Source organism: Bubalus bubalis, chromosome 12, assembly GCF_019923935.1.
Source record: "Bubalus bubalis isolate 160015118507 breed Murrah chromosome 12, NDDB_SH_1, whole genome shotgun sequence".
Lineage (NCBI taxonomy): Eukaryota > Metazoa > Chordata > Mammalia > Artiodactyla > Bovidae > Bubalus > Bubalus bubalis.
In genome coordinates this window covers 46,397,294-46,422,192 of record NC_059168.1, presented here as the reverse complement: position 1 = coordinate 46,422,192, position 24,899 = coordinate 46,397,294, and the positions used below count along the sequence as shown (strand labels likewise).

Below are 24,899 nucleotides of genomic sequence, written 5' to 3'. Positions count from 1 at the left end.
TGACAGACTTTATTTTTTTGGGCTCCAAAATCACTGCAGATGGTGAGTGCAGCCATGAAATTAAAAGACGCTTACTCCTTGGAAGGAAAGTTATGACCAACCTAGACAGCATATTAAAAAAGCAGAGACATTACTTTGCCAACAAAGGTCCATCTAGTCAAAGCTATGGTTTTTCCAGCAGTCATTTATGGATGTGAAAGCTGGACAAGAAAATAGGCTGAGCACCAAAGAATTGATGCCTTCAAACTGTGGTGCTGGAGAAGACTCTTGAGAGTCCCTTGGACTGCAAGGAGATCAAATCAGTCAATCCTAAAGGAAATCAACCCTGAATATTCATTGGAAGGACTGATGCTGAAGCTGAAACTCCAATACTTTGGCCACCTGATGCAAAGAACTGACTCATTTGAAAAGACCCTGATGCTGGGAAATATTGAAGGCGGGAGAAGGGGAAGAGAGGATGATATGGTTGGATGGCATCACCAACTCAATGAACATGAGTTTGAGTAAACTCCGGGAGTTGGCGATGAAAAGGGAGGCCTGGCGTGCTGCTGTCCATGGGGTTGCAAAGAGTAGGACATGACTGAGTGGCTGAACTGAATTAAACTGTGTATACCCGCTCCAGCTGCCAAGTGTGAGGGGGCACAGCGTTATCCTCTAGTTCCAGCGGTTAGAAAGCTGAGGGTTAGTGTGGACTGGAGAAGCTCAGGATCACTCATGAGACACCTGGGGTTACAGAGCCTGGTGGCAGGTGTCCTGGTTCCAGGCAGACAGGTCCACATGGGTGCACACAACCTCTAGACAGAGTTGCCACATTTAGCAAATACACAACAGAAGATGCCCAATATTGGGAACATATTTACACTGAAAATCGACTCATTTCTCTGAAATTTAAATGTAGCTCTGGACTGTATTATATCTGGCAACTCAACTCATGTCGTGCGCGCCCATCTCAGTAGGGTGTCACTCAACTAGCTTGTGCTTTGCAGCCCAGACCTCAGGCCTGCCAGTCACCCCATGGGTGAGGCAAGTGGTGACATTGCCCTCCTACTCATAGGGAAACAAGGCTCAGAGAGCTTCAGAAATGTGCCTGGGTAGCTCAGCTGGTGGGTGGGCAAGCTGGGGTCTGATCCAGGTCTGCAGCTCCCTTTAGCAGCATTTTCTTTCCATCCATAAATCAATTCCTTTGGGTATTCATGGATTGAACAAAGCATGAATTTCTTCTGAAGTGGAGTCACCTGAATTCACCTGTTTCCCCCACTGTCCAGGGCAGGACCTGCCTGACTCAGAAGTGACACTCCAGAAATGTTTGTGAAAATAAGAGGAAAGATGGAGAGATGGATGGAGGGAGGGAGGGAGGGATGATGGATGGATGGATAGATGGAGGGATGAATGGATGACTAGAAGGATGGATGGATGAATGGATAGAGGGGTGGAAGGAGGGATGGATGAATGGATGGGTAGGTGGATGGATCCTCAGAAAGCTCCCTCCTCACAACCACACTACAGGACTGGGGAGACTGAGGCTTGGAGAAGGAGATTTAGCATCATTATGACATGAAGACATTCCCCTAAGCGCAAGTCTGGCCATGAGCGAATCACACCTTACTCCCAGCGCCCTAAGGGCAGAGCTTTCCCAGAAGTGGTTCCCACCAGGCCAGTCCAGCAGCCAAAACGTCCATCTGGGTCCTGGCTCTGAGGAGGAAGCCGGACTGAGAGGAAGAAAGTTCAGGACCCATTCAACCACCTTGTCTATGATCCTCACTAGAAATGTAAGTTAACTGAGTCTCTGTCTCTCTCTCCCACTCTCTTTCCCTCTCCCCACCCACAGCACCCCCCCACCTTCTATTGCTTCTCACTGAATGAAGGGACAGAATGACCTGAGGGGTGAGGTCACTTCTTATGACCAACATGGCAGTCCCACCAATCACCTGGGTGAGGGCAACCTGACCGAGCAGGGATAGAGAGTCAAGGGTCAAAGGTGGAGACCAGCCTCTGTTTCCTGGAGGTAAGATGGCACCTCTTAAGCAGAGGTGGGCCAGGAATTGGGGAGCAGAGCCCAGGTCTCATGCATCTAGAATTTTCTTGGTTTATTCCCGCCCCCACCCTTGGTATTTAGTGTTACCTCTTTTAAAATCGCTCAGGTATCTTAACCAGAACAAAGGAGGTAGAAAGTGTCCAACACGGGTCTCTTAGCTGGGTTCCATCACCTTTGAAAGGAGCGGCCCTTCATGTCTCTAAGCACCATGATGGGTCAGGAAGCTTAAGGAAAACTTCTGGGAGAAGTGGGGTGGCTCTTTGGAATCCAAGAAAATGCTCTGAGTCCAGAAGCCAGTGAGGGGAACGATTGGGGAGGGAGCGGAGGATGGGGAGGGATGGGAGAGAACGGGCGCTCCACTGGGTGGCCCGCAGGGCTCCTGTCCAGAGCAGAGTGACCACTGCTGGGGCTGAGCCTGTATTAGCTGATTGGAGGTAAAGGACACAGAACCCGACAGCTGGGGGACCAAGGGGTCATAAGTCCCTTCTACCCTCACCTATCCTCTCCCCCCAGCTTCAAGGCAAGGTTTTTTCCATCTTGGGGAAGGAAGGAGCCCAGATGTCACCTGGATCATCCTATTGAGAGTGGGTTCTCTTTTCACCCCCTGCTTGGGCACAGAGCCTGTGCTCTGAGGTGTTGAAGGCCACGGGAGGCCAGGGGAGAGCCTGTCCAAGGGGGACAGGGGACAGCACGAGTGTCACACATTCAGCCCCTACTCGCCATAACCTGGAGGCTCACAGCCTAGTCTCAAATCCTAACTACCACTGACCAGCCATGTGACTCTGGTCCAAAACGTCACCTGGCTCCTTGCCTATGAAAGAAGGAAATAAGATGGATAAGTTTTCTCAGGAAGTTTGCTAGAAAATGGGAGCAGGGGCTTCCCTGGTGGCCCAGGCAATAACAATCCATCGTGCAATGCGGGGGACACCGGTTTGTTCCCTGGTCCCAGAAGATCCCACGTGCCACAGAGCAACTAAGCCTGTGCACCACAACTACTGAGCCTGTGCTCCAGAGCCTGAGAGTCATAACTACTGAGCCCACGCTCTGCAACTCCTGAGCCCACGCTCCACACACTCTTGAGCCTATGCTCTGCAACAAGAGAAGCCACGACAATGAGAAGTCTGCAACGAAGAGTGGCCCTCACTCATTGCAACCAGAGAAAGCCTGTGGAGCAACGAAGACCCAGTGCAGCCCAAAATAATTAAATGAATAAACAAATAAATAAAATCTTTTTAAAAAAGAAAGAGAGAAAATGGGAGGGGGTCTGAGTGCCAACGCTGAGCCCACCCTTGGGAGGTGCTCAGAAATACCATGTCCAGCTTGGATTAACCTGGCTGCTTTGCAGGTCCATTAACCTGGCTGCTTTGCAGGTCCATTTGGAGAAGAAAAAAATACATGAAAACAAGCAAACAAAAGGCCCTCCACGAGAGCACAGGCTTGGCCCCGGCTCCCTCTGTACCTGAGGAGTCGGTTCCTGGATGTCCTGTCTGGACTGTATATGTCTCTCTCTCCTTTTAAGCTTCCAGCTCAGAAAGCTGCCTCCTTTTGTCCTGGCAATGTTCCCTTCCTATGCAAAAACCAAAGTTTTCTGGCCCATTCTGGGATTTAGGAGGTGATCTGCCCTGTCCTTCAGCAGCCCTGAGTGGCAGCCAGGTTAAGGGTGTTGCTCTGAGGGCAGTTACCCTCCCTTCCCCCTCACGCTGTCCCCGGGCTGAGGTCACAGGACAGACACCCCTTCCTGAACCTGGGGCCAGGGCACCCGAGGTACATGACATATGATGAGGGGCCACCCCACATCCTGCCCACATGGAAGGCAGCTTCATGCAAATGTGCAGAGAGAGCGAGAGAGACAGTGAAACACACACACACACACATGTCACTGGTGCTGAGAACCCTGAGATGGGTCAGCTGAGAAGCAGGCATGGAGGGAGAATGGAAAGGACAGAAAAGAAGAGAGAGTGGTGAGCAGAAAGGATGAGCCAGGGGCAGAGGAGATGAGGGGGCAGAGGGCCAAAGGGTAACTACTGCCCACAGGAGGACAACAAAGCCTCAGGGCCAGCCTGGGCCTCCCTCAAGCCGTCCTGGATCTCCCCCTCCCAAAACAAAGAGCCCTGAGCCCAGATTCTAATCCATAGGCTGGGTGGTTCCTTATCTGTAGAGCAAGGAGCCCTGTGATGTCCTAAAGCCTGGGAGACAGGCCTCCTGGCTGAGGCCCCACAGCCCTCTGGGGTGTTTATTATCAGCTGATTACGGGTCACCCTTCCCAGGCTTTTAGCAGAGAAGAATGACCCTGCCTGTAGGATGTCAGGCCCTAGAATAAGGGGGCAGTGGCTGAGGACAAGAACTAGGAAGCTTGATATTGTCCCAAACAGGGACGCCATTGAGAGTGACCTTGTTCCTGTCAACCATCAGGGCGATAAGCCTAAATTTGTGCTGCCAGGGCAAGCCAGCAAGTTGGGCCCCCTCCCCCTAACCCAGCCTTGCTGCGGGCTCCAGAAGGCAAGGCGGGGCTGGGAGACCTAAGTCTGAGCTCCTACAATGACCACACCCAAAGCTGTCCCCACCCCAAAGCCCTGGCCCGAATGGCTTCCTTCTTTCCGGGGGTCCAGGCGGAGGGGGGGTCAAGCCTCATTTGGGGCCTCTGGCCTCATTAACCCCCACTGGGCACCAGTCACCAGGAATCCAAGGAGGCTCACAGAAGATTCAGGAAGGGACTCCCTGGGAGGCTGGGGTAAGTGGGAGCCACAGCAGGATTCAGGGAAAGGGCTACATTGGGAGGCGGCTGGTTGATGGAGAGGAGGAAGGAGAAGGATGGGGCTGCAGCCCAGGGCCGGGCTCACGGCAGGTGCACAGGCCTTCAGGGCCCTCCATCCTGTCCACCTACCCAACTAGGGTCCGCACATGACTCCCTGCACCCTCCGCCCCCACCCCACGCAGGCCCACCTTGCTCACCTCCAGAGGACCGGGAAGGGATGCGTGGGCCTGGCTCCCCCGTTGCGATCCTGCCGCCCGGCCCACCCGCCCTGTGAAAGGCGAACGTGGCGGCTGCCGCTTCCGACTTCCGCTCCCCTCACCACACTCACCCTCCCTACCCACCTCAGGCCTCTGGGGCTCCCCTGCTGCTCTGCACCTCACACTTCCTGCCCCAATGTGAGAGCCCCTTCTCCCAGGCTCAGTGCCTCTGGCCGCCAGCCCCCTGCTCCTGGGGCCCCCACCCTCTACACAGCCCAGAATCAGGGCCTGGGAGAGAAAAAGAGGAAGACGCAGCGCCCTGGGCTGCAAGCACGCCCCACCCTCCTCCCTGCGGGTCTGTCACCAGGTTCTCATCTCTGCCCAGCTCTCGGTTCCTTGCAGGGCACTCAGTGGGACTCAGGAGGGCCCTGGGGCTGCCAACTTTTCTTTTTCCCTCCATTTATGTGTGGCTAGGTCTTACGGAGGGGCTTCCCAGGTGGCTGGCTCAATGGTAAAGGATCTGCCTGCCAATGCAGGAGATGCAGGTTCGATCCCTGATCAGGGAAGATCCTACATGCCTTGGAGCTACATGCCTTAAGCCTGTGCACCAGAACTACTGAGCCCACGTTCCTCCAGCCGGTGCTCCTCACTCGTCACAACTAGATAAAACCCTGGGGAAGCAACAATACCCACTGCAGCCAAAAATAAAGTAGTTAATTAATTTTTTTTAAAAAAAGACCCACAATCAAAGGCTTCAGACCTGGGCCAGCCTGGCCCACAACATAGAGGGCGTGGCTCCAGCTACATCCCCAAACACACACCACACACACACACATACACACACACAGAGCAAGGAGTCCATAGGGACATGCCTACCTGGCCTTTCTGCATCACACCCTGGGCACCCTGGAATCTAGGATTCTCTGCTTCCTGGACTCACAGGGTCTCTACCCTCTCTGTGGACATTGCATCACTGCTCTGTGCAGCCCGAGACCTGGAGGGAAGGGGAGAGACAGTCAAGAGGTGAACATGGCCTGGGCCTGAGGGCATGTCATGTCCCAAGCCAGAACAGGGAAGAGAGAAGGAAGGGGACAAAGGCCGGGGGTAGGCTCTGCTGCCATATACAGTGATGGCTGAGGATCTCAATTCAAACTTGGGCTTCCAGGTCATCATTAAAGGGGGAGGCAGAAGAAGGGAACACTCTTTCCATAAGAGTTCATCAGCTGTGGTGTTATAACACTGACATATCCCAATACATCTCGATGCAGGACCCTCCACTGTTCCATTTCTGGGGCTGCAATGCTAGATGCGGGCTTACTTCAAGCTCAGTGCAATGCAAACTGGTTCCTTACCTCCTCTAAGCTGCTTCTCCTCTGTATGGGGGATTCTTATTCCCTGCCAGGTGACAGAAACTCAAGTCACCTTGGCCTAAATGCCAACCCTCCCTCAGGCCAATCCTACTGCCAACCCTCAGGTCTCCAGCCTCACGAGGTGTCTGGAACATGGCCAGCGCCGACCCCATGCTGTCTCAATGTGAGAAGCCACTGATGGTCAGGAATAAAACACAGGATCCCCAGTGTTTCCCTGGTGGTCCAGTGGCTAAAACTCCACGCTCCCAATTAAGTGGCCTGGGTTCATCCCTGGTCAGGGAACTAGATCCCACATGCCACCACTAAGAATTCAAAAGATCCCATGTGCTACAACTAAGACCTGGCAGAGCCAAATCAATAAATATTAAAACAAAACAAAACAAAACACAAGACTTCTGTCCTCAGGAGCTTCCAATCTAGTGACAGAAAATAAACAAGAAGTAATCAACATGTGATTATAAAGTATGAGGAGTGCTGGCAGGGGAACAGGTGGGGAGAGAAGAAAGTGATTGAGGGTGGAGGGCTCACTGCAAGGGGAGACCAGGGGCATCATATCCCCATGAAGAGGAGACAGGATGTGAAGAGAGAGCGTGGGGTGGGCATTTTAGGAAGATGAAACTGCATGTCTAGTTTCTTACTGAGACTGGAAAGGTCTCCAGGAATGACAGCCAGACAGTGTGGGAGGGCGGGAGAAGTGGATGGGCCAGATCCCACAGGGTCCCCAGGGGTAAAGTAAGGAAGTGACAAGTGTATTTATTTTTCAGATTGCCTGGCACTGCATGGAAGAGAGACAGTGGAAGTGCTCAGTGAGGTCAGGGAAGGGCTCTGTGACAGTCCAGGGGAGGTGGGACGGTGGCGTGGAAGGGGGTCCAAAATGGCATAGAAGGAAGACAGAGGATGTGGGACCTACATCAGGGATGCCTGGTAGAATCTGCCACTAAAGTGGTGAGAGACAGAAGTCAAGGGTGACTTTTAGAGTTCTGGCTTGAGCAACCTTGAGGGGTGGTAATATTTGTGGAAATGGGAAAGAACTGGGGAGATGAGGCTCAAGGGAGAAAATCAAGGGTTTCAGTCTTTAAATATTAGGTTTGAGATATCTGTGAGCTACTCAAGCAGGAGTGGCTAGTACCTAGAGTGGATGGGAGGGGCTGGGGTGCAGAAAGGAGCTCGAGTGTGACCAGCAGGAAGGCACCCACACTAGGGGCCAGCAGAGCCTCCCCAGGAGACGCCTGCAGAGGAGAGCGAGCAGGGGCTGTCAGGGAGGTGAGAATGAGAGAGTGTGTTGTCACCAAAGACAAGAGAGGAGAAAGACAACTTCAGAAGGAGGAAGTGGTTGGCTGTGTCAAATGCTGCTAGAAAGCGGAGGACGATAAGGAGCAAAGTGACCATCGAATGAGGCCCACAAGGAGGTTACAGACAAGCTGGGGGTGGGGGTGAAGACATGATGGGGGCGACCAGGAGGTGAGGACTGATCAGAAGCCAAGGACCGGGATCAACCCCCTCCAGTCTCAGCTCTGCACCATCCCCGGGCCCCTTAGCATGCTGGGCTGAGATGCCGTTGGTCAAGCCAGGTGCCAGGGATCAGCCTCCTCTGTATATTTCTGAATCTCCACCCATCCCCTGACTGTGAACTTCTCAAGGGCAAGCACTGGTCCACTCGCCTCTATCACCACCCAACTGGTGGGGGCCAGGCTCATAACTGCTCCAAGACCTTCTGATGAATGAAGGAGTCAAAGCTGCTCATCCTCATCCCTCGATCACATCAAGCGACACTGTGGGAAATGGGGTCTGCCTCTCTCTCTCCTCCCAGCAGGTCTTGTATGTGTTTGGTGGGGTTCTGGGATGTGGCCAGGGGGTGGTTCCTGCTTAGAGCAAACTCCAAGAAGAGACTCCTGCACCCGTCAGCTCTGTTCCATCTCCTAGAACTTTCACCTCCTTCCCAAGATGCAAGGAACAGAGCTGGACAGCCAAGGAGGGCCTTCTGCTCACAGGGTGTGTGGCTCAGGGTGAGAAGGGGAAGGCAAACTGGCTCCTGCCCCCAGAGCCCTGCCAGAGATGGGCTTTGATCTTTTATGCCCCCTCCCCTTTCTGGGGGTCCCAGCCCACATCCCCCTCCCCTGGGCCCAGCAGATGCGCAATCTGCTGACCTGACCACAGCCCAGAGGCAGACAGCCCCTTCCTGCCTCCCCCAATGTGAGTGGCTTCCTGTTTGCCCGCAGAGGAAGCTGCTGGGTGCAGGTGGGGAGGCGGTGTCTCACAGACCGAGTGCAGGTTGGGGAGTGGAGCCCACCTTCCAGGAGAGGAGCTCTGGGGCTTTTAGCACGCAGCCCACACTCCTGAGAGGCAGAATGTGAGAGGACAGAGGGGATGGACACCTGACTTCTGACAACCTTTCACAGCGGGACCCTAGGTGCTGACATTCATTGGGCCCTTTATAACCAGTATCTCCAAAATCTAGAGTCTAGGGCAGGGGTGGGGTGTCATGAGCCCCATGCCACAGAACAGATGAGGAGACCGAGGGTCAGAGTAGCCACTCCGGCTGAACTTGAGCCCAGGACTGCCAAACCAAATTCACTTTCTGCTATACCCCACTGCCATTCACACACCACTCGTATGAAGGACCGAGGCTTCTTTCCAAGCATGTAGGGCCACGGACAGCCCAGTTTGAAAACTCACCTTTTAAAAAAAATTATTTTACTTGTTTGTTTTTGGCTGTGCTGGTTCTTCGCTGCTGCATGGGCTTTCTCTAGTTGCCATGAGCGGGGCCTACTTTCTAGTTGCAATGGGCAGGCTTCTCATTGCGGTGGCTTCTCTTGTTGCAGAGCACAGGCTCTAGAGCACAGACTCAATAGTTGTGGCACACAGGCTTAGTTGCTCCGTGGCATGTGGGATCTTCCTGGATCAAAGATCAAACCCATGTCTCCTGCATTGGCAGGTGGATTCTTTACCACTGAGCCACCAGGGAAGCCATGAATTCATTTTTAACAAAGCAGACCTTAGGAAAGCTCTGATGCTGATGGAGCTCACTGCCATCCTTCTGGGGGTACTAGCTACCAGGCAGAGGGAGAGCTGAAGCCAGAGGCACCTCATTTGGGCCACATGTCCCTGTTGTCTCTGTAGAGATTTTGTTCTTCAAGGAGGCCTGGGATTGAGGCAGCCACATGTTCCTTCCTCCAGAAAATGGCCTTTGCCTCCTAGCCCTCAGGCCTTCACAAGCCTGGGCCCTTGGGGAGACAGACAGGGGGATGCCTGTCTTCCTAAACAATCCTCTGACAGCTTAGATGATGACAGCCCACTGGCCAAGTGGACTGCGGGGTCCCTGGGGATCAGAGCAGAGCGCTGGGAGGGAGGTCCAGGTAGAGGGCTTCCAGGGACCAAGTCCACGATGGGGTCTAGGGACGGGGTTCCGGGGTGCCTCCCTAACACCTGTGGTCAGACTTTGGAGAGAGAGGTATCCCTGAGCAGGGCAAGACAGGGGGCAGAGGCCAGTGGTAACACCATCAAAAACCACCCTACACATGTGGACGCCAAGGCTGCCCTTGATTTCCGAGGGAAGGGCAGGAAGTGATTATTACAAAAATGAGTGACAAGCTTCTGTCTCCTGGACTTGGTTGCCCAATCAAGTGCTTGGTACAGTAACTTTGTGAGGTGTCCTTTCCTGGCCTGGGGACAGGTGGCCAGGCCACCAATCCCTGGACCTTTTCTTCCACGAGAGTCTGGCCTCAGCTGCTCTCTCCTAGAGCTGCCCCATGCTTTCAGATTAGCATTTTCCATGTAGCCACTTGTTACAGGTACATTTAGGTAACCAGAAAGTAGGGATCCACAGGTACTCACCTCTGTCCTCAAGCCCCCTTGGTACCCAGACGATGCTTACAAACATCTGTCTAAATACATATGCATTAAGATAGACTCAGTGGTAAATAATCCGCCTGCCAATGCAGGAGATGCAGGTTCAATCCCTGATCTGGGAAGATCTCCTGGAGAAGGAAACAGCAACCCACTTCAGTATTCTTGCCTGGAAAATCCCATGAACAGAGGAGCCTAGTGGGCTACAGCCCCAAGGGGTCTCAATGAGTCCGAAACAACTTAGCGACCGAACAACAAGATACTATAAAAGCAAAAATGCTCACAACTTCAACATCCATAATCAGGAAACAGATAAATTATGGGACAGCCATAGAGTGAAACCTGGCACCTTTAACTATCTTGCTTTTGAAGAGTATTTCATGAAGTGGAAAGATTCTCACGGCATATTATTAAGTAAGGAACTTGATTATATATTTGGCACAGTCTCATTTTTTTTAAAATGTATGTACCTAGGCAATGAAATTGCAGAAAGTGAAGAGGAACTAAAGAGCCTCTTGATGAAAGTGAAAGTGGAGAGTGAAAAAGTTGGCTTAAAGCTCAACATTCAGAAAACAAAGATCATGGCATCTGGTCCCATCACTTCATGGGAAATAGATGGGGAAACAGTGGAAACAGTGTCAGACTTTATTTTTCTGGGCTCCAAAATCACTGCAGATGGTGACTGCAGCCATGAAATTAAAAGACACTTACTCCTTGGAAGAAAAGTTATGACCAACCTAGATAGCATATTAAAAAGCAGAGACATTACTTTGCCAACAAAGGTCCGTCTAGTCAAGGCTATGGTTTTTCCATGGTCATGTATGGATGTGAGAGTTGGACTGTGAAGAAAGCTGAGAGCCGAAGAATTGATGCTTTTGAACTGTGGTGTTGGAGAAGACTCTTGAGAGTCCCTTGGACTGCAAGGAGATCCAACCAGTCCATTCTGAAGGAGATCAGCCCTGGGATTTCTTTGGAAGGAATGATGCTAAAGCTGAAACTCCAGTACTTTGGCCACCTCATGCAAAGAGCTGACTCATTGGAAAAGACTCTGATGCTGGGAGGGATTGGGGGCAGGAGGAGAAGGGGACGACAGAGGATGAGATGGCTGGATAGCATCACTGACTTGATGGATGTGAGTCTGAGTGAACTCCGGGAGTTGGTGATGGACAGGGAGGCCTGGCGTGCTGTGATTCATGGGGTCGCAAAGAGTCGGACAAGACTGAGCGACTGAACTGAACTGAGGCAATGAAATACCAAAACACTGGTTGATAGTGGCAATCTCTGTGTGGTAACAATACACAGGATTTTAAGCTCTTTATGGTGTGTGTGTGTGTGTGTACCTGCTGTTAAATAGGGATGGACTTCCCTGGTGGTCCAGTGGTTAAGACTCTGTGCTTTTTTTAATGCAGGGGGTGAGGGTTTGATCCCCGGTCAGAGGGCTAAGATCCCACATGCTGAGTGGTAGGTTCAAATTAAAAAACAATACAATACAGTCAAAGCTATGGTATTTCCAGTAGTCATGTATGGATGTGAGAGTTGAACCAAAAGAAGGCTGAGTGCTGATGCTTTAAAACTGTGGTGCTGGAGAAGACTCTTGAGAGTCCCTTGGATAGCAAGGTGATAAAATCGGTTAATCCTAAAGGAAATCAACCCTGAATATTCATTGCAAGGACTGATGCTGAAGCTGAAGCTCCAATACTTTGGCCACCTGATGCGAAGAACCGACTCACTGGAAAAGACCCCGATGCTGGGAAGGACTGAAGGCAAGAGGAGAAGGGGACGACAGAGGATGAGATGGTTGGATGGCATCACTGACTCAATGAACATGAGTTCTAGCAAACTCTAGGAGATGGTAAAGGATAGGGAAGCCTGGCATGCTGCAGTCCATGGGGTTGCAAAGTCGGACACGACTTAGCAATGGAACAAAAACAAAAACAAATACATATGATGTTTGTCATCAGCAAAAATAAATTTGTTGTATTAAATTACAGAGAAATATTTAATTTCTCTGCTTACTTTAAAGGCTGGGAGTTTCTTTGCCAACACCCCTTACCCCGTCTGGTTGCCAGAGGGGGACTTGTGTGGGATGGAGGTGAGCCTGAGAGGATCTGTATGGGACCCCCTCACTGTTACCACCTCTCAACTGGCTGCAGGGTGACTTCTCTGATGCTGGTGTAGGGACCTACCTGGGGCCCCAGAACTGATACAGAGTTTAAGATCAAGACATTTGAGATCTTTCAGATACACTAAGAAACCATCTCAGAGCTTAACTTATCCGTTAAGAAATATGGTTGTCATAAATTCCTTCTGCAGGGCAGATCTACTCCCAGAAGGAAGAACTGAATAAAATCTACCCCACCTCCTTTCTCTAGGAGAAATTTATGGCCCAGAAGGAGACTGAAAAAAACAGTCATTAAGTATAAAGACCAACACTATCCTATTTTCTCATTTCATGTGTTCTAAAAACACATTAGTCTTACGAAAAGAAACCTATTTGTTCTTCACCTAGAAGCCTTTTTCTCCCTCCTCCCTTTCCCCTACTAATTTAGGTATATAAGCCTTTAACCCTTTAACAAGTGAAAAGTGAAAGTCGCTCAGTCACGTCTGACTCTTTGCAACTCTTTAACAAGCCAGCTACTTAGATTGACTCTCATGTGCAGGCCAATAAAACTTTTTCTACTGTTAATCATCTGTCAGTATAATTCACAGGTACCAGTGACAGCATCTTAGAGGGTTCTTGTTGTTTAGTCGCTAAATCGTGTCTGACTCTTCTGTGACCCTATGGACTATAGCCCACCAGGCTCCTCTATGCATGGGATTTTCCTGGCAAGAATACTGGAATGGGTTGCCATTTCCTTCTCCGTGATTTTCCTGACCCAGGGATCAAACTGGCATCTCCTGCTTGGCAGGCAGATTCTTTACCACTGAGCCACCTGGAAAGGCCCTTTAGAGGGTAAAGTTTTTCTTTTCCCCCTCTCCCACATCGTTCCTGGGTCAGGAAGATCCACTGGAGAAGGGATAGGCTACCCACTCACTCCAGTATTCTTGGGCTTCCCTTGTGGCTCAGCTGGTAAAGAATCCGCCTGCAGTGCAGGAGACCTGGGTTCGATCCCTGGTTGGGAAGATCCCCTGGAAAAGATAAAGGCTACAATCCAGAAAGGCCTGGAATTCCATGGACTGTATAGTCCATGGGGTTGCAAAGAGACATGACTGAGCAACTTTCGCTTCACTTCACATCGTAAAGATTATCTCCTCCATGAATCCACCAATCTAAAGCTGTATTTGCCTAAGTAGGCATATGGTATACATAATAAACATTTTTAATAGTTAAGAATGTATTTGAATATACAGTAAAAAGTCATGATTTCACAGATATTGTTGCTAAGGACCACACTAAAGTAAATTATGCTTACTTCACATTGATTTTTCAAACTGCATGCACTCAGGGAAAAATGTTACATGAAATAGTATAGGTGGAAAATTCTCATGTCAGAAATCATGACAAACTATGTGAATGAGTAGACACTTTTTATACAGCTAAGTTCAACCTTTCAGGCAGTTACTCTTTTGGAGAAAGAACTGCGGTACTCCTTATAATACTAACTGGCCTTCATATATCATTGATTGATGAGCATAGAATTCAATTCAGGTGCACAACTGGTAGAAAACCAAGGCTCTTGTGTTACCTAAAGGAACAGATATGCCCTGATATAGTGAAGAAGGGAGACAAAAAGAGCAAGGCATTTCCTGGGGCCCCCCGAAAGGTCAGTGTTCCCCTGGAGGTGCTCACACTTAAGCCTTCCCAGAGCAACAAAGCCATGGGCTTCCCAGTGCCCTCTACATGCCAGCTGGAGATGATCATGTCTATCAACAGTTGCCCACGGGGACAGAGGAAGCAGCCTGTCTGGCTTGGCAACTTCCAGCTGGAACAGTGCTAGGGCCCAGAGCTCCTCCCCAGGGAGAGAACCCACACACCTGTGCTTTCTGAGGTCATTTCCCTCCTGTCTGACTCACCCCTTCCACATATCCTCCAAGGATCCACGGAGAGACACCAGGAAGGCAGAGAGCCCTTTTTGGCCGTCCCCTGACCAGCTTTTCATGAGAGGATGCATCCTTGAGGTTGTGGAGCCAGCAGAGGGCAGAGTTCAAAGGGCATCCATGCGTCCTTGTTGGTCCAGCCTCTCCATCCACTTCTCCCTGCATGCCTGCCCAGGGCTTTGTTCTAGAGGGGCCTCTTCTGCCCTTGGGGGCTTCCCTGGAAATTCAGATGGTAAAGAATCTGCCTGCAATGCAGGAGACCTGGGTTCAATCCCTGCATTGGGAAGATCCCCTGGAGAAGGAAATGGCAATCCACTCCAGTATTCTTGCAGGCGAAATTCCATGGATTTCTCATGGACTTCCATGAGAAGTCTGGCGGGCTACAGTCCATGGGGTCACAGAGTCAGACACAACTTGGCAACTAAACAATAACAACAGCACATGATGACCTACCCATTCCTGCATGTTCCCCTCCTACCCACTCACTGAAGGGTCAGGAACACTCCTCAGCCTGCAGTCCTAACTACCAACGAGAATACTCTAGGTAGGCGAGCAGGACTTCAGAATAATTAGGCACCCAACAGCCTATCCACATGCCCGTGAGTGCACCTCCCACCCCTGTGCCCAGGCCTGCCCTCGGTCCTGTCAATGACATCCCATCTGCCTGGTTTCCCCAGGTTAGCAGGCACCCTTCATGCCTCCAGCACCCAGTCCCGCTGGTTCTCCCTGCCCAGCAGCCCCACCATTCCTCCCTTACCTGAAGAATCCCAGGGACCTCCCCTGCTTCCCAGGTTCACGTCCACGGTCCCAATTCTCCTTTAGGAGACCACCCCTGCCCTTGAAAATCCTTCCTGATTGACCCCTAGCCCACTGCCTCTCCCTGTTGCCTTTAGGGAAAGCCCAACACTGGCATTTGAGATCCTTCCCCAACCTCTCCTGGGACCACACACGCCTACCCTGAGCCATGCCCCCAGTCTATGGGGCTCCCCTGAACGTTCCTGGAACTTTCACACCTCGGCATGTCCTCATGCTGGGCTCCTGGTCAGCTCTATTTCCCTTCCCCATTCTCCTTTCCTCCTAGCCAATCCTCTTCATCTGCCAAGGCTCACCCCCATCATGCCATTTCTCCCAAAAAACTTTCTAGACCAAGCCAATAAGAATCAATGGTTATACTTGATGACATAAATCAAAGCAAGATCCTCTATGACCCGTCTCCTAGAATAATGGAAATAAAAACAAAAGTAAACAAGTGGGACCTAGTTAAACTTAAAAGCAGATACACAGCAAAGGAAACTATAAACAAGGTGAAAAGACAACCCTCCAGAATGGGAGAAAATAATAGCAAATGAAGCAACTGACAAAGGATTAATTTCCAAAATATACAAGCAGCTCACACAACTCAATACCAGAAAAACAAACAACCCAATCAAAAAGTGGGAAAAAGATCTCAATAGACATTTCTCCAAAGAAGACATACGGATGGCTAACAAACACATGAAAAGATGCTCAACGTTGCTCATTATTAGAGAAATGCAAATCAAAACTACAGATATCACCTCAGAATGGCCACTATCAAAAAGTCTACAAACAATAAATGCTGGAGAGGGTATGGAGAAAAGGGAACCTTCCTGCACTGTTGGTGGGAATGTAAATTGATACAGCCTCTATGGAAGACAGTATGGAGATTCCTTAAAAATCTAGGAATAAAACCACCATATGACCCAGCAATCCCATTCCTAGGCATATACCCTGAAGAAACAAAAATTGTAAAAGACACATGTACCCCAATGTTCATTGCAACACTATACAACAGCTAGAACATGGAAGCAAGCTAGATGTCCATCAACAGATGAATGGATAAAGAAGTTGTGGTACATATACACAATGGAATATTACTCAGCCATAAAAAGGAACACATTTGAGTCAGTTCTAATGAGGTAGATGAAGCTAGAGCCTATTATACAGAGTGAAGTCAGAAAGAGAAAGATAAATGTCATATACTAACCTATATATGTGGAATCCAGAAATATGGTACTTATGAATTTATTTACAAAGCAGCAATGGAGAAACAGACATAGAGAACAGATTATGGACATAGGGAGAGGGAGGAGAGAGTGAGATGTATGGAGAGAGTAACATGTAAACTTATATTTCCATATGTAAAATATATAGCCAATGGTAATTTGCTGTATGTCTCAGGGAACTCAAACAGGGGCTCTGTATCAACCCAGAGGGGTGGGATGGGGAGGGAGTTTCAGGAAGGAGGGGATATATGTATACCTATGGCTGATTCATGTGGAGGTTTGACAGAAAACAACAAAATTCTGTAAAGCAATTATCCTTCAATTTAAAAATAAACTAATTTAAAAAAAAGAATCAATGGTTATGATAATTTTGTAATTCCAACCATGGGATGCAATCAGAAGCAATACACCAATCAGTACAACAATTGCTTCTGATAGTACAACAATCAGAAGCAATAAACCAAGTGTCCAGACACCAGCCAGATAAATCTTACAAAACAGCATCGAGTTTCACAGTAAGATTGAGATTTGTAGCACAATACAATGTCTGTAAGTTTAAATTACATGCACATATAAATCAACACCATACATTTCTCTAAAATAGTCTCATCCCAGGATAAACATATCATAAATATATCAGAGTAGCTGCTGTGCACAAAAGGAAGATGCTGAAGGGCAGTCAGTGATGAGGGATAAAGAGGAAATCATAATAAGATCCCTTATAATTCCCTCAGAATTCAAAAACAACAACATGAAGACAAAAATCCAACTTAAACCAGAGGCCAAGGACATGAACAGAAAGAAAAAGGGCTTAAAAAATACAGGAGACTCATAACATTGCTCATGATAAAGAAATACCTATTAAACATGACAACGTGATGCCCAAGTCTGCAGGGCCATGCCAACACAAACAAGCAATCCTGGAAGTAGTAAGTCAGACTGGGGCTTTGGAAAGCAGGCTGGCAGCATCAGTGGAAATCTAAAATACACAGAGCTTTTCAATCAGTAGTTATACGTTTATAGATTTCCCCTGCTGAAAGTCACAAGAGTGAGCAAAGATGTAGATACATGCGTGTGTGCTAAGTCACTTCAGTCGTGTCCGACTCTGTGTGACCCTATGAACGGTAGCCCACCAGGCTCTTCTGTCCATGGGATTCTCCAGGCAAGAATACTGGAGTGGGTTGCCATGCCCTCCTCCAGGGAATCTTCCTGATGCAGGGATCAAACCTGCATGGACAGGTGAGTTCTTTACCACTAGCGCCACCTAGGAAGCCCGATGTAGGTACAAGTATCCAAATGCATACTTGTCTACCACAGCAAACAAACTAACAAAAATAGGAAAAACAATTTAGAAGACCATAAAAGAATGACTAGAGAAATAAAGTACAAACATATTTATGTTAAAAAGGTGAAGTATATCTCTATGTCCTGAATCAGAATAAGTATATTAAGTTTAAAAAAAAAAAAGTACACATCTGAGTTTTCTTATTTGTGTTAAAAAAAAAAAAAAAAAAAGTACCATCTAGGACTTCCATGGTGGTCCAGTGGTTAGGAATCTGCCAGCAAATTCAGGGGACCCAGGTTCGACCCCTGGTCCAGGAAGATCCCACATGCTGCAACTAAGCCTGTGTGCCACAATTACTGAGGCTTGAACTCTGCAACAAGAGAAGCCACCACAGTGAGAAGCCCAGGCACTGCAACTAGAGAGCAGGCTCCGCTCGCTGCAAATAGAGAAAAGCCCATAGGCAGCAACCAAGACCCAGCGCAGCCAAAATTAAATAATATAATTAATTTAAAAATACTTTTTAAAAAGTACAATTCACACACGCTCATTTACAAGTAGAACATTTGTCTGCAAGCATTCTCAATTGCCTCTGAGGAGGACTGGGAATCAGAGGACAGGACAACAAGAGAGATTTCTGTGTTCCTTAAGGGCTGTTTGAATAAACATCTGTAAAAACCAATTTTTAACAGGCAAGTAGTACCTTTCAAAATATTTTTAAAAGAATTTGTAACCCACACAAAGATTGTCTTATAAAGAAGAAAAGAGATGGAATGCACCCATAAGCCCTGCTGTTGTCTAAGAACCCCCTGCTGTGAGACACCCTGGAGCCCTAATAAACATCCCTTCAGCCAAAGCTTCTGTCTCTCTTTCAGAACACTTGGCTCTAAAATTGCACCACATGATTATAAATCCTGATTCTTCTTCAGTCACTAGCTGTGTAGAAAAGTGGGCAACTTGCTTCTCGCTGGCCTCAGTTTTCTCATCTGTGAAATGGGGTTGTCTGTACCTCACAGACGTGCTATGAGGCTGGTTTGTGTTTGCACATAAGGTGCTTAAAGGAGAGCCTAGCATATAGTACAAATCAACATACCCTCCTGTCTCTTTTGAGCCTACTAATCAGATTATTCTTTGTAAAAGATTATTGGAATTTTCCTAGACAGCAAGCAACAATTGTGCTCCCCATAGCCAGTCTTTACTGATTTAAAAAAACTTGTGGTCTGCCTCCCACTTTAGCCCATGTCCTTTTAATGGATGCTGGGTGTAAGAAAAACAAGTGAGGGATTTCTCAGGTGGTCCAGTGCTTAAGACTCTATGCTTCCAACTTAGGGGGTGAGGGTTCAATCCCTGGTCGGGGAACTAGGATCCCACATACCAAGAGGCATGGCCAATAAATAAATAAATAATTTAAAAATTAAATTACAAAAAAGAAAAGCAAGTGATACCTCTCCTGCCAAGAGACACACTCTCCATCTCTGGTGATTGCCTATTCCCCTGCTAGTGTAAACCACCAGGCCTGACCCTGAGTTTTCTTACTTGTGTGCGTGCAAACTCACTTTAGTCATGTCTGACTCTTTGTGACTCTATGGACTGTAGCCCGCCAGGCTCCTCTGTCCATGGGATTCTCCAAGCAAGAATACTGGAGTGGGTTGCCATTTCCTTCTACAGGGATCTTCCCAAACCAGGGATTGAACCAGCATCTCTTATGTCTCCTACACTGGCCGGGGGGGGGGAGGCGGGGGGGTTGCTCTTTAACACTAGCACCACATGGGAAGTTTTTTTGGGAGATGTAAATCTTCTTGTCCCAGCAGCTGAGAGCATCACCTGCCCTCCTGCATGCCTCTGGTCAGCAGTCTAAACCCCACCCCCTCTAATGAGAGCTGCAGATGCCTGCTCACCTCCCACGGCCATGAAGGCCTCCTTCCCATTCCTGTAACATGTTCAGCAATGCCCAGTCTGCTCCAGCATCCTTTACATCTCCGGGCCTTTGCACTTTCTCTTCCCTCCGCCTGGAATGTTCTTTCCCCAGAGAGTCACATACCTGTGTCTTGTCTACACTTGGCTCCTCACTACACTTAGTCAGCACAGCCTGCCCTGACCACCCTATTGAATCCAGGAGCCCCCATCACCTTCTAACCCCTTAAGCCACTTTGCTTTTGTCCATAGCATTTATCTGACATGACAATAAAACAACTGTTATTGTTACTGTGGGCTTCCTTGGTGGCTCAGACAGTAAAGAATCTGCCTGCAATGTAAGAGGCCCAGGTTCGTTCCCTGGGTTGGGAAGATGCCCTAAAGAAGGGAATGGCAACCTGCTCCAGTATTCTTCCCTGGAGAATTCCATTGACAGAGGACCCTGGCAGGCTACAGTCTGTGGGGTTGCAAGGAGTCAGACATGACTGAGCGAATCTCTGTGTTACTGTGTTGTTGCTGTCCATTTCTCTCCACTGGAAAATAAACTCTACGAGAGGAAAGACTGTCTTATTCAGTGATGTATACTTAATACCCAGAACAGTGCCTAACATGTGGGCCCTCAGTATTTGTCAAATAAATGAACAAGTAAGTGACTCAAAAGAATATGTCTTCCGGGATTTCCATGGTGGTCCAGTGGCTAAGACTCCTTGCTCCCAATGCAGAGGGCCTGGGTTTGATACCTTGTCAGGGAAGTAGATCCCACATGCCACAACTAAGAGTTCACATGCTGCAACTAAGACTCCGCACAGCCAGATAAATAAATAAATATTAAAGAGAAAAAAAGGGTATGTCTTCCAGGGAAACTCAAATCGATGTCTCAGATTTAAACCTCCCAACAAGTCAGACAGCTTCCCTGGTGGCTCACTGGTAAAGAACTCGCCTGCCAATGCAGGAGACAAGGGTTCAGTCCCTGGGTTGGGAAGATCTCCTGGAGAAGGAAATGGCAACCCACTCCAGTATTCTTTCCTGGAGAATGCCATGGACAGAGGAGCCTGGCGGGCTACAGCCCATGGGGACGCAAAGAATCAGACACAACTGAGCACGCATGCTCATGCCCATCGTCATCCCGCTTTGTTTTGTTTTATAGCACTTCTCACTGTCGGAAATAATATGATTCATCTGCTTACTTATTTTCTCTTTCCTACAACTCATGTAAATAAGAGCAGCTATATTCTCAGTGCCTCCGTGTCTGATTAGTAGTTGGCACTCAGTAAATTTTGGATGAATGAATGAATGACCCTTCTTCAGACCCTTCACCTAAGGGAAACACCATATCTGGAAGAAAAGAATGAATCACTCAGCAGGGTCAGCTGTCTAAATCTGACCTTGGTGTGTTTCACATGTAGAGGGGCTCAGAGACATTCAATTAGTGGCTAATTACATTCAATCAACCCTGGGCCGGGGGAAGGTTCAAGGGCAGGTGGGGCCCCTGGCTGCCCTAGCCTCCACTTTGCTGCTGCCCACCTGACCCAGACATGCAGGCCACGGACACAGGGGTCTGGGTGAGCACAGTTAGCAATGCACTGCACCTTGCAGCCCCGGGGGGAAACACACCTGCAAAGAACTCACAGTCCTGGCTCCGCTATTTTACTGAAAGAAGCTAAACTCAAGCCCAGGGCCAGAAAGAACCCCAGGCAGACACTTTTTACCGTCTTAGGAATCTCTGGGGTTTTCTGACCAGACACACCTAGCAGGGCCAAGGAGAGGGGGGCCAGCACCCAAGGAAATGGGGAACAGCTGGCTTCTCCTCCATCCCCGTGCGCTCCTGGAGAGGCGGACAGCCTGCCAGGCCGGCCAGGCTCCCAGCAAACAGAGAGAAGGTCCTGGCCGGGTCACAAGCCCAGGGCCCACCGAGGCCAATGGGATATAAGGAGTACGGCCCTCGGTGGCGCCCGACTCAGACGCTGCAGGCTTTTGAGGACTCCTCCTGCACCCAAATGCAACCCGCCCAGCTGGAGGAGGTCAGTGTGGCCACTGGCAACCCAGGCCGGGGCAGGCTCTGCTGTCCCCCTGCGGTCCCTGGCCCCGCCCCCTGATGAAATTGAAGGCGGAAGACCCCCACTCGCTCCCGCTGTCCCCGGTTGCAAAGGGGCTCCCCCGGTCGGCGCCCCAGTGCGCTGGCACACGGTCCCCATCGAGGGCGGCGCGGGGCCCCACCTGTTCTTACCCGAGTCCCGCGGGGCTCCTGCTCCGGCCGCCCGCCCGCCCGGGCGCCCCATGGCCCGGAGCCCAGGCGCGGGCTTGGGGGCTGCGGGGCGGCAGCTGCGCCGGGGGCCGGGCCGGTCCAGCTCTGGCGCGCGGCTCGCGGGAGGCACTGGGTTTCCGGCGCGGAGACTAGGGCGGCGGCAGAACCGGCGGCGCGGGGCGGGGCGGGCGAAGCCGTCCGACTGGTCTGACGGCGGCGGCGCGGGCCGGCAGGGCGGGCGGGCGCCTCCTGCATGACCTGCGGTGCTCCAGCCGGGCTGGCCGCCGGCGTCTGGAGCCCCGCTCCGGTGTCCTCCTCCAGCCCAGACACCAGCCGGAATCTCAGACGTGTGCACGGCCCCAAGCTGGGTACAAATCCGAGTCCCTCCAAACCCATCCTGTAGTAGTTCTTATTTGGGCTCAAGAAAAAAGTGGCATTATTTGAGCTCGGAATTTCAGCCGTCTATAACTTGATTTACGGTGAAATTTTGCTTGATGGTTTAGGGATCGGTGGCTTGGAGACGAATAGCTGTGTCTTGAAACTTGAATTTGTCTTAGTAAACATGTCCTCAGAGGTCGTGGTATTGGCAGGAGGCTCTTATTTTTCAATGCCCCACCAGATGCCACTCTAGTTTCTGCCTGTAACTGTGTAAGGATCTCTATGTGAAAATCGAAGTGAGTCCATATTTCTAGTGCAGTCAGTGATACTTTAGCTTCCTTAGAGATAGACAACAGAAGTCCATTTCGTTCTCCTTTCTTTTCTTCTTTGTCCACATCTCACCGCAAGGGGTGAGATCCCCACCGCCTGCAGTGGAAGGGCAGAGTCTTACTGGACCACCTGGAAGTCCTTAGAAGTTCCTCTGTGTTGGATGAGGTCCTCTTCAAGCAACAACAGCAGCGATTACTAGTATTTAATATATGAGCATTGTCAATATGCCAGCCACTAGCTCTCTGTCTTAATATTTAATCCTATAATCACCCTATAAGGTAGAAAGCCATCCCTATAAAGGAAACGGAGGCACAGAGAGGTGAAGTAACCTGACCCATGACACACAGACAAAAGCTGTCTGTCACCGTGCAACGCTGTTGCTTTGTCATTTGTGGATGACAGACTTGATGCTAGGTCAGCAATCCTACAACTCAATAATAATTTGTTTGGTACTGGTACAAACATTTACTGTGCACCTACTGTATATATGCCAGACACTGACTAGGTGCTGTGGAATAGAAGCCTGCACCAAATACTCAGAAAGTTCTCCGTCCAGCAGGGGAGTGGTCTGTTGTAAACTGGTGCTGGGAGGTGAGGGGCCACTCCCTGAGGGGAAAGATCCTAGCAAGGAGGGAGCCACACAGGGAAAAGGTGCAACAGGTAACTGCCTGCAAACTCCCCTCAAATCCTTGGCTGACTCCTGAATGAACACGCATGGGGCAAGAACCCACATGACCCAAAGGAAAACAAGAGCCAAACAGACATTTGAACAGTTCGTTGCCTGCTGCTGGGAAGTTTGGACTCAAGTTCTGCTGTCTTAGAGCTGCTTTGTGAACACTTGGCTTTTTTGTTTCTTTATTTGAAATTTGTTATTATTTTGAGGTACAGTTGATTTATGACACTGTGTGAGTTTCAGGTATACAACATAGTGATTTACATTTTTTGAAAGTTATACTCAATTTGTAGTTATTATAAAACATTGGTTATGTTCCCTTTGCTGTAAAATATATCCTTGTAGCTTATTTATATTATATAAAGAAGTTTGTTCCCCTTAATCCTCCACCCCTGGTTTACCCTCCTCCCTCGCCTTTCCCACTGGTAAGCACTAGCTTGTTTCTATGTCTGCAAGTCTGTTTCTTTTTTGCTATTTTTGCCAGCTTGTTGTATTTTTTAGATACCACATGTAAGTGATATTACGCAGTGTTTTCTTTCTCTGACTTATTTCAGTAAGCATGATGTCCTCCAAGTCCATCCATGTTGTTGCAAATGGCACACTTTCATCCATGTCTGTGTCTGAGTAGTATTTCATTGTGTATATGTGTGTGTGTATGTATGTATCCCACATGTTCTTTATTCACCTGTTGATGGACACTTGTGTTGCTTCCATATTTTGGCTGTTGTAAATGCTGCTTCAACTGTCCACTGAAACTTCAGAATGACACACTTGAGGAGTAAAGACTGCATTCCAAGATTAAGGAATATCTGCCAGGATTAGGGACAAATCAAGAGAAATCTAAAACCAAGCCCCTACAAAACCAAAGTGAGTTTCCAGTCATTTGATTTCCTGCTGGAACAAAATTTGACACTCTTCACAGGAAAATAAAAGAATCCAGAACATCTACAATGCATCATTTACAATATCTACCATACAACAACAACAATGGGAAAAAAATTGTAGACATTGTGAATAGACTATGTGAACTATGGTAAAAAAGAGGGGAAAAAAAAACAATTACAATATACCCACTAAAAGGAAAAAAAAAAAACCTTGCTAACTCAAGGAAAACTGTTTCCCTCTACACTCTTAATACTTCTGATATCAAATGTATGGGGTTTTCCCTCATATTAAGCAATTCTCCAACTCTTCAGACCAGCAGGATGTCCTATCATTTAATTATGACACTACTCAGAATTATTGCAGAACCCACAGGCTAGGGGCTTCCCCTCACTTCAGATGCCAATCACAAGTTCCAGGTTGTCAACTGTACTTCTCACTTACTGGCTGTAAATTAAGGACTCCCAGGACCCTCTCCTGCTGCTGCTGCTGCTAAGTCACTTCAGTCGTGTCCGACTCTGTGCGAACCCATAGATGGCAGCCCACCAGGCTCCCCCCGTCCCTGGGATTCTCCAGGCAAGAACACTGGAGTGGGTTGTCATTTCCCTCTCCAATGCATGAAAGTGAAAGTGAAGTCGCTCAGTCGTATCCGACTCTTAGCGACCCCATGGACTGCAGCCCACCAGGTTCCTCCATCCATGGGATTTTCCAGGCAAGAGTACTGGAGTGGGGACCCTCTCCTAGACTTGTTAATTTCTACAGTGGCCCACAAAACTCAAGAATCACTTGACTTACTGCTACCAGTTTACAGGATGTAACTCAGGAACAACCAAATGCAATGGACACACAGGACAAAGTATGGGAAAGCGTGCAGAGCTTCTACACCATCTCCAGGCCCACCACCCTCCCGGTACACGGATGTGTTCACCA

The 24,899-nt window shown here is 49.1% G+C and overlaps 1 protein-coding gene across 7 annotated transcripts in view; it reads right to left on the bottom strand.

Moving 5' to 3' along the window:
* The window catches only part of PSD4 (pleckstrin and Sec7 domain containing 4), a 44,404-nt gene extending 22,287 nt beyond the window's left edge, over nucleotides 1–22,117 (bottom strand). The window contains exons 1-2 of one of the 7 annotated variants that reach the window (XM_044925975.2): nucleotides 21,689–21,820; nucleotides 5,864–5,981 (exon numbers count right to left, since the gene is read on the bottom strand). In XM_044925975.2, coding sequence (XP_044781910.2) covers nucleotides 5,864–5,878 — 15 coding nt within the window. In that variant the 5' untranslated portion in view covers nucleotides 5,879–5,981; nucleotides 21,689–21,820. The other 6 variants (XM_044925974.2, XM_006056006.4, XM_044925973.2 and 3 more) reach the window with 6 other exon arrangements.
* Between the last annotated feature and the right edge of the window lie 2,782 nt (nucleotides 22,118–24,899).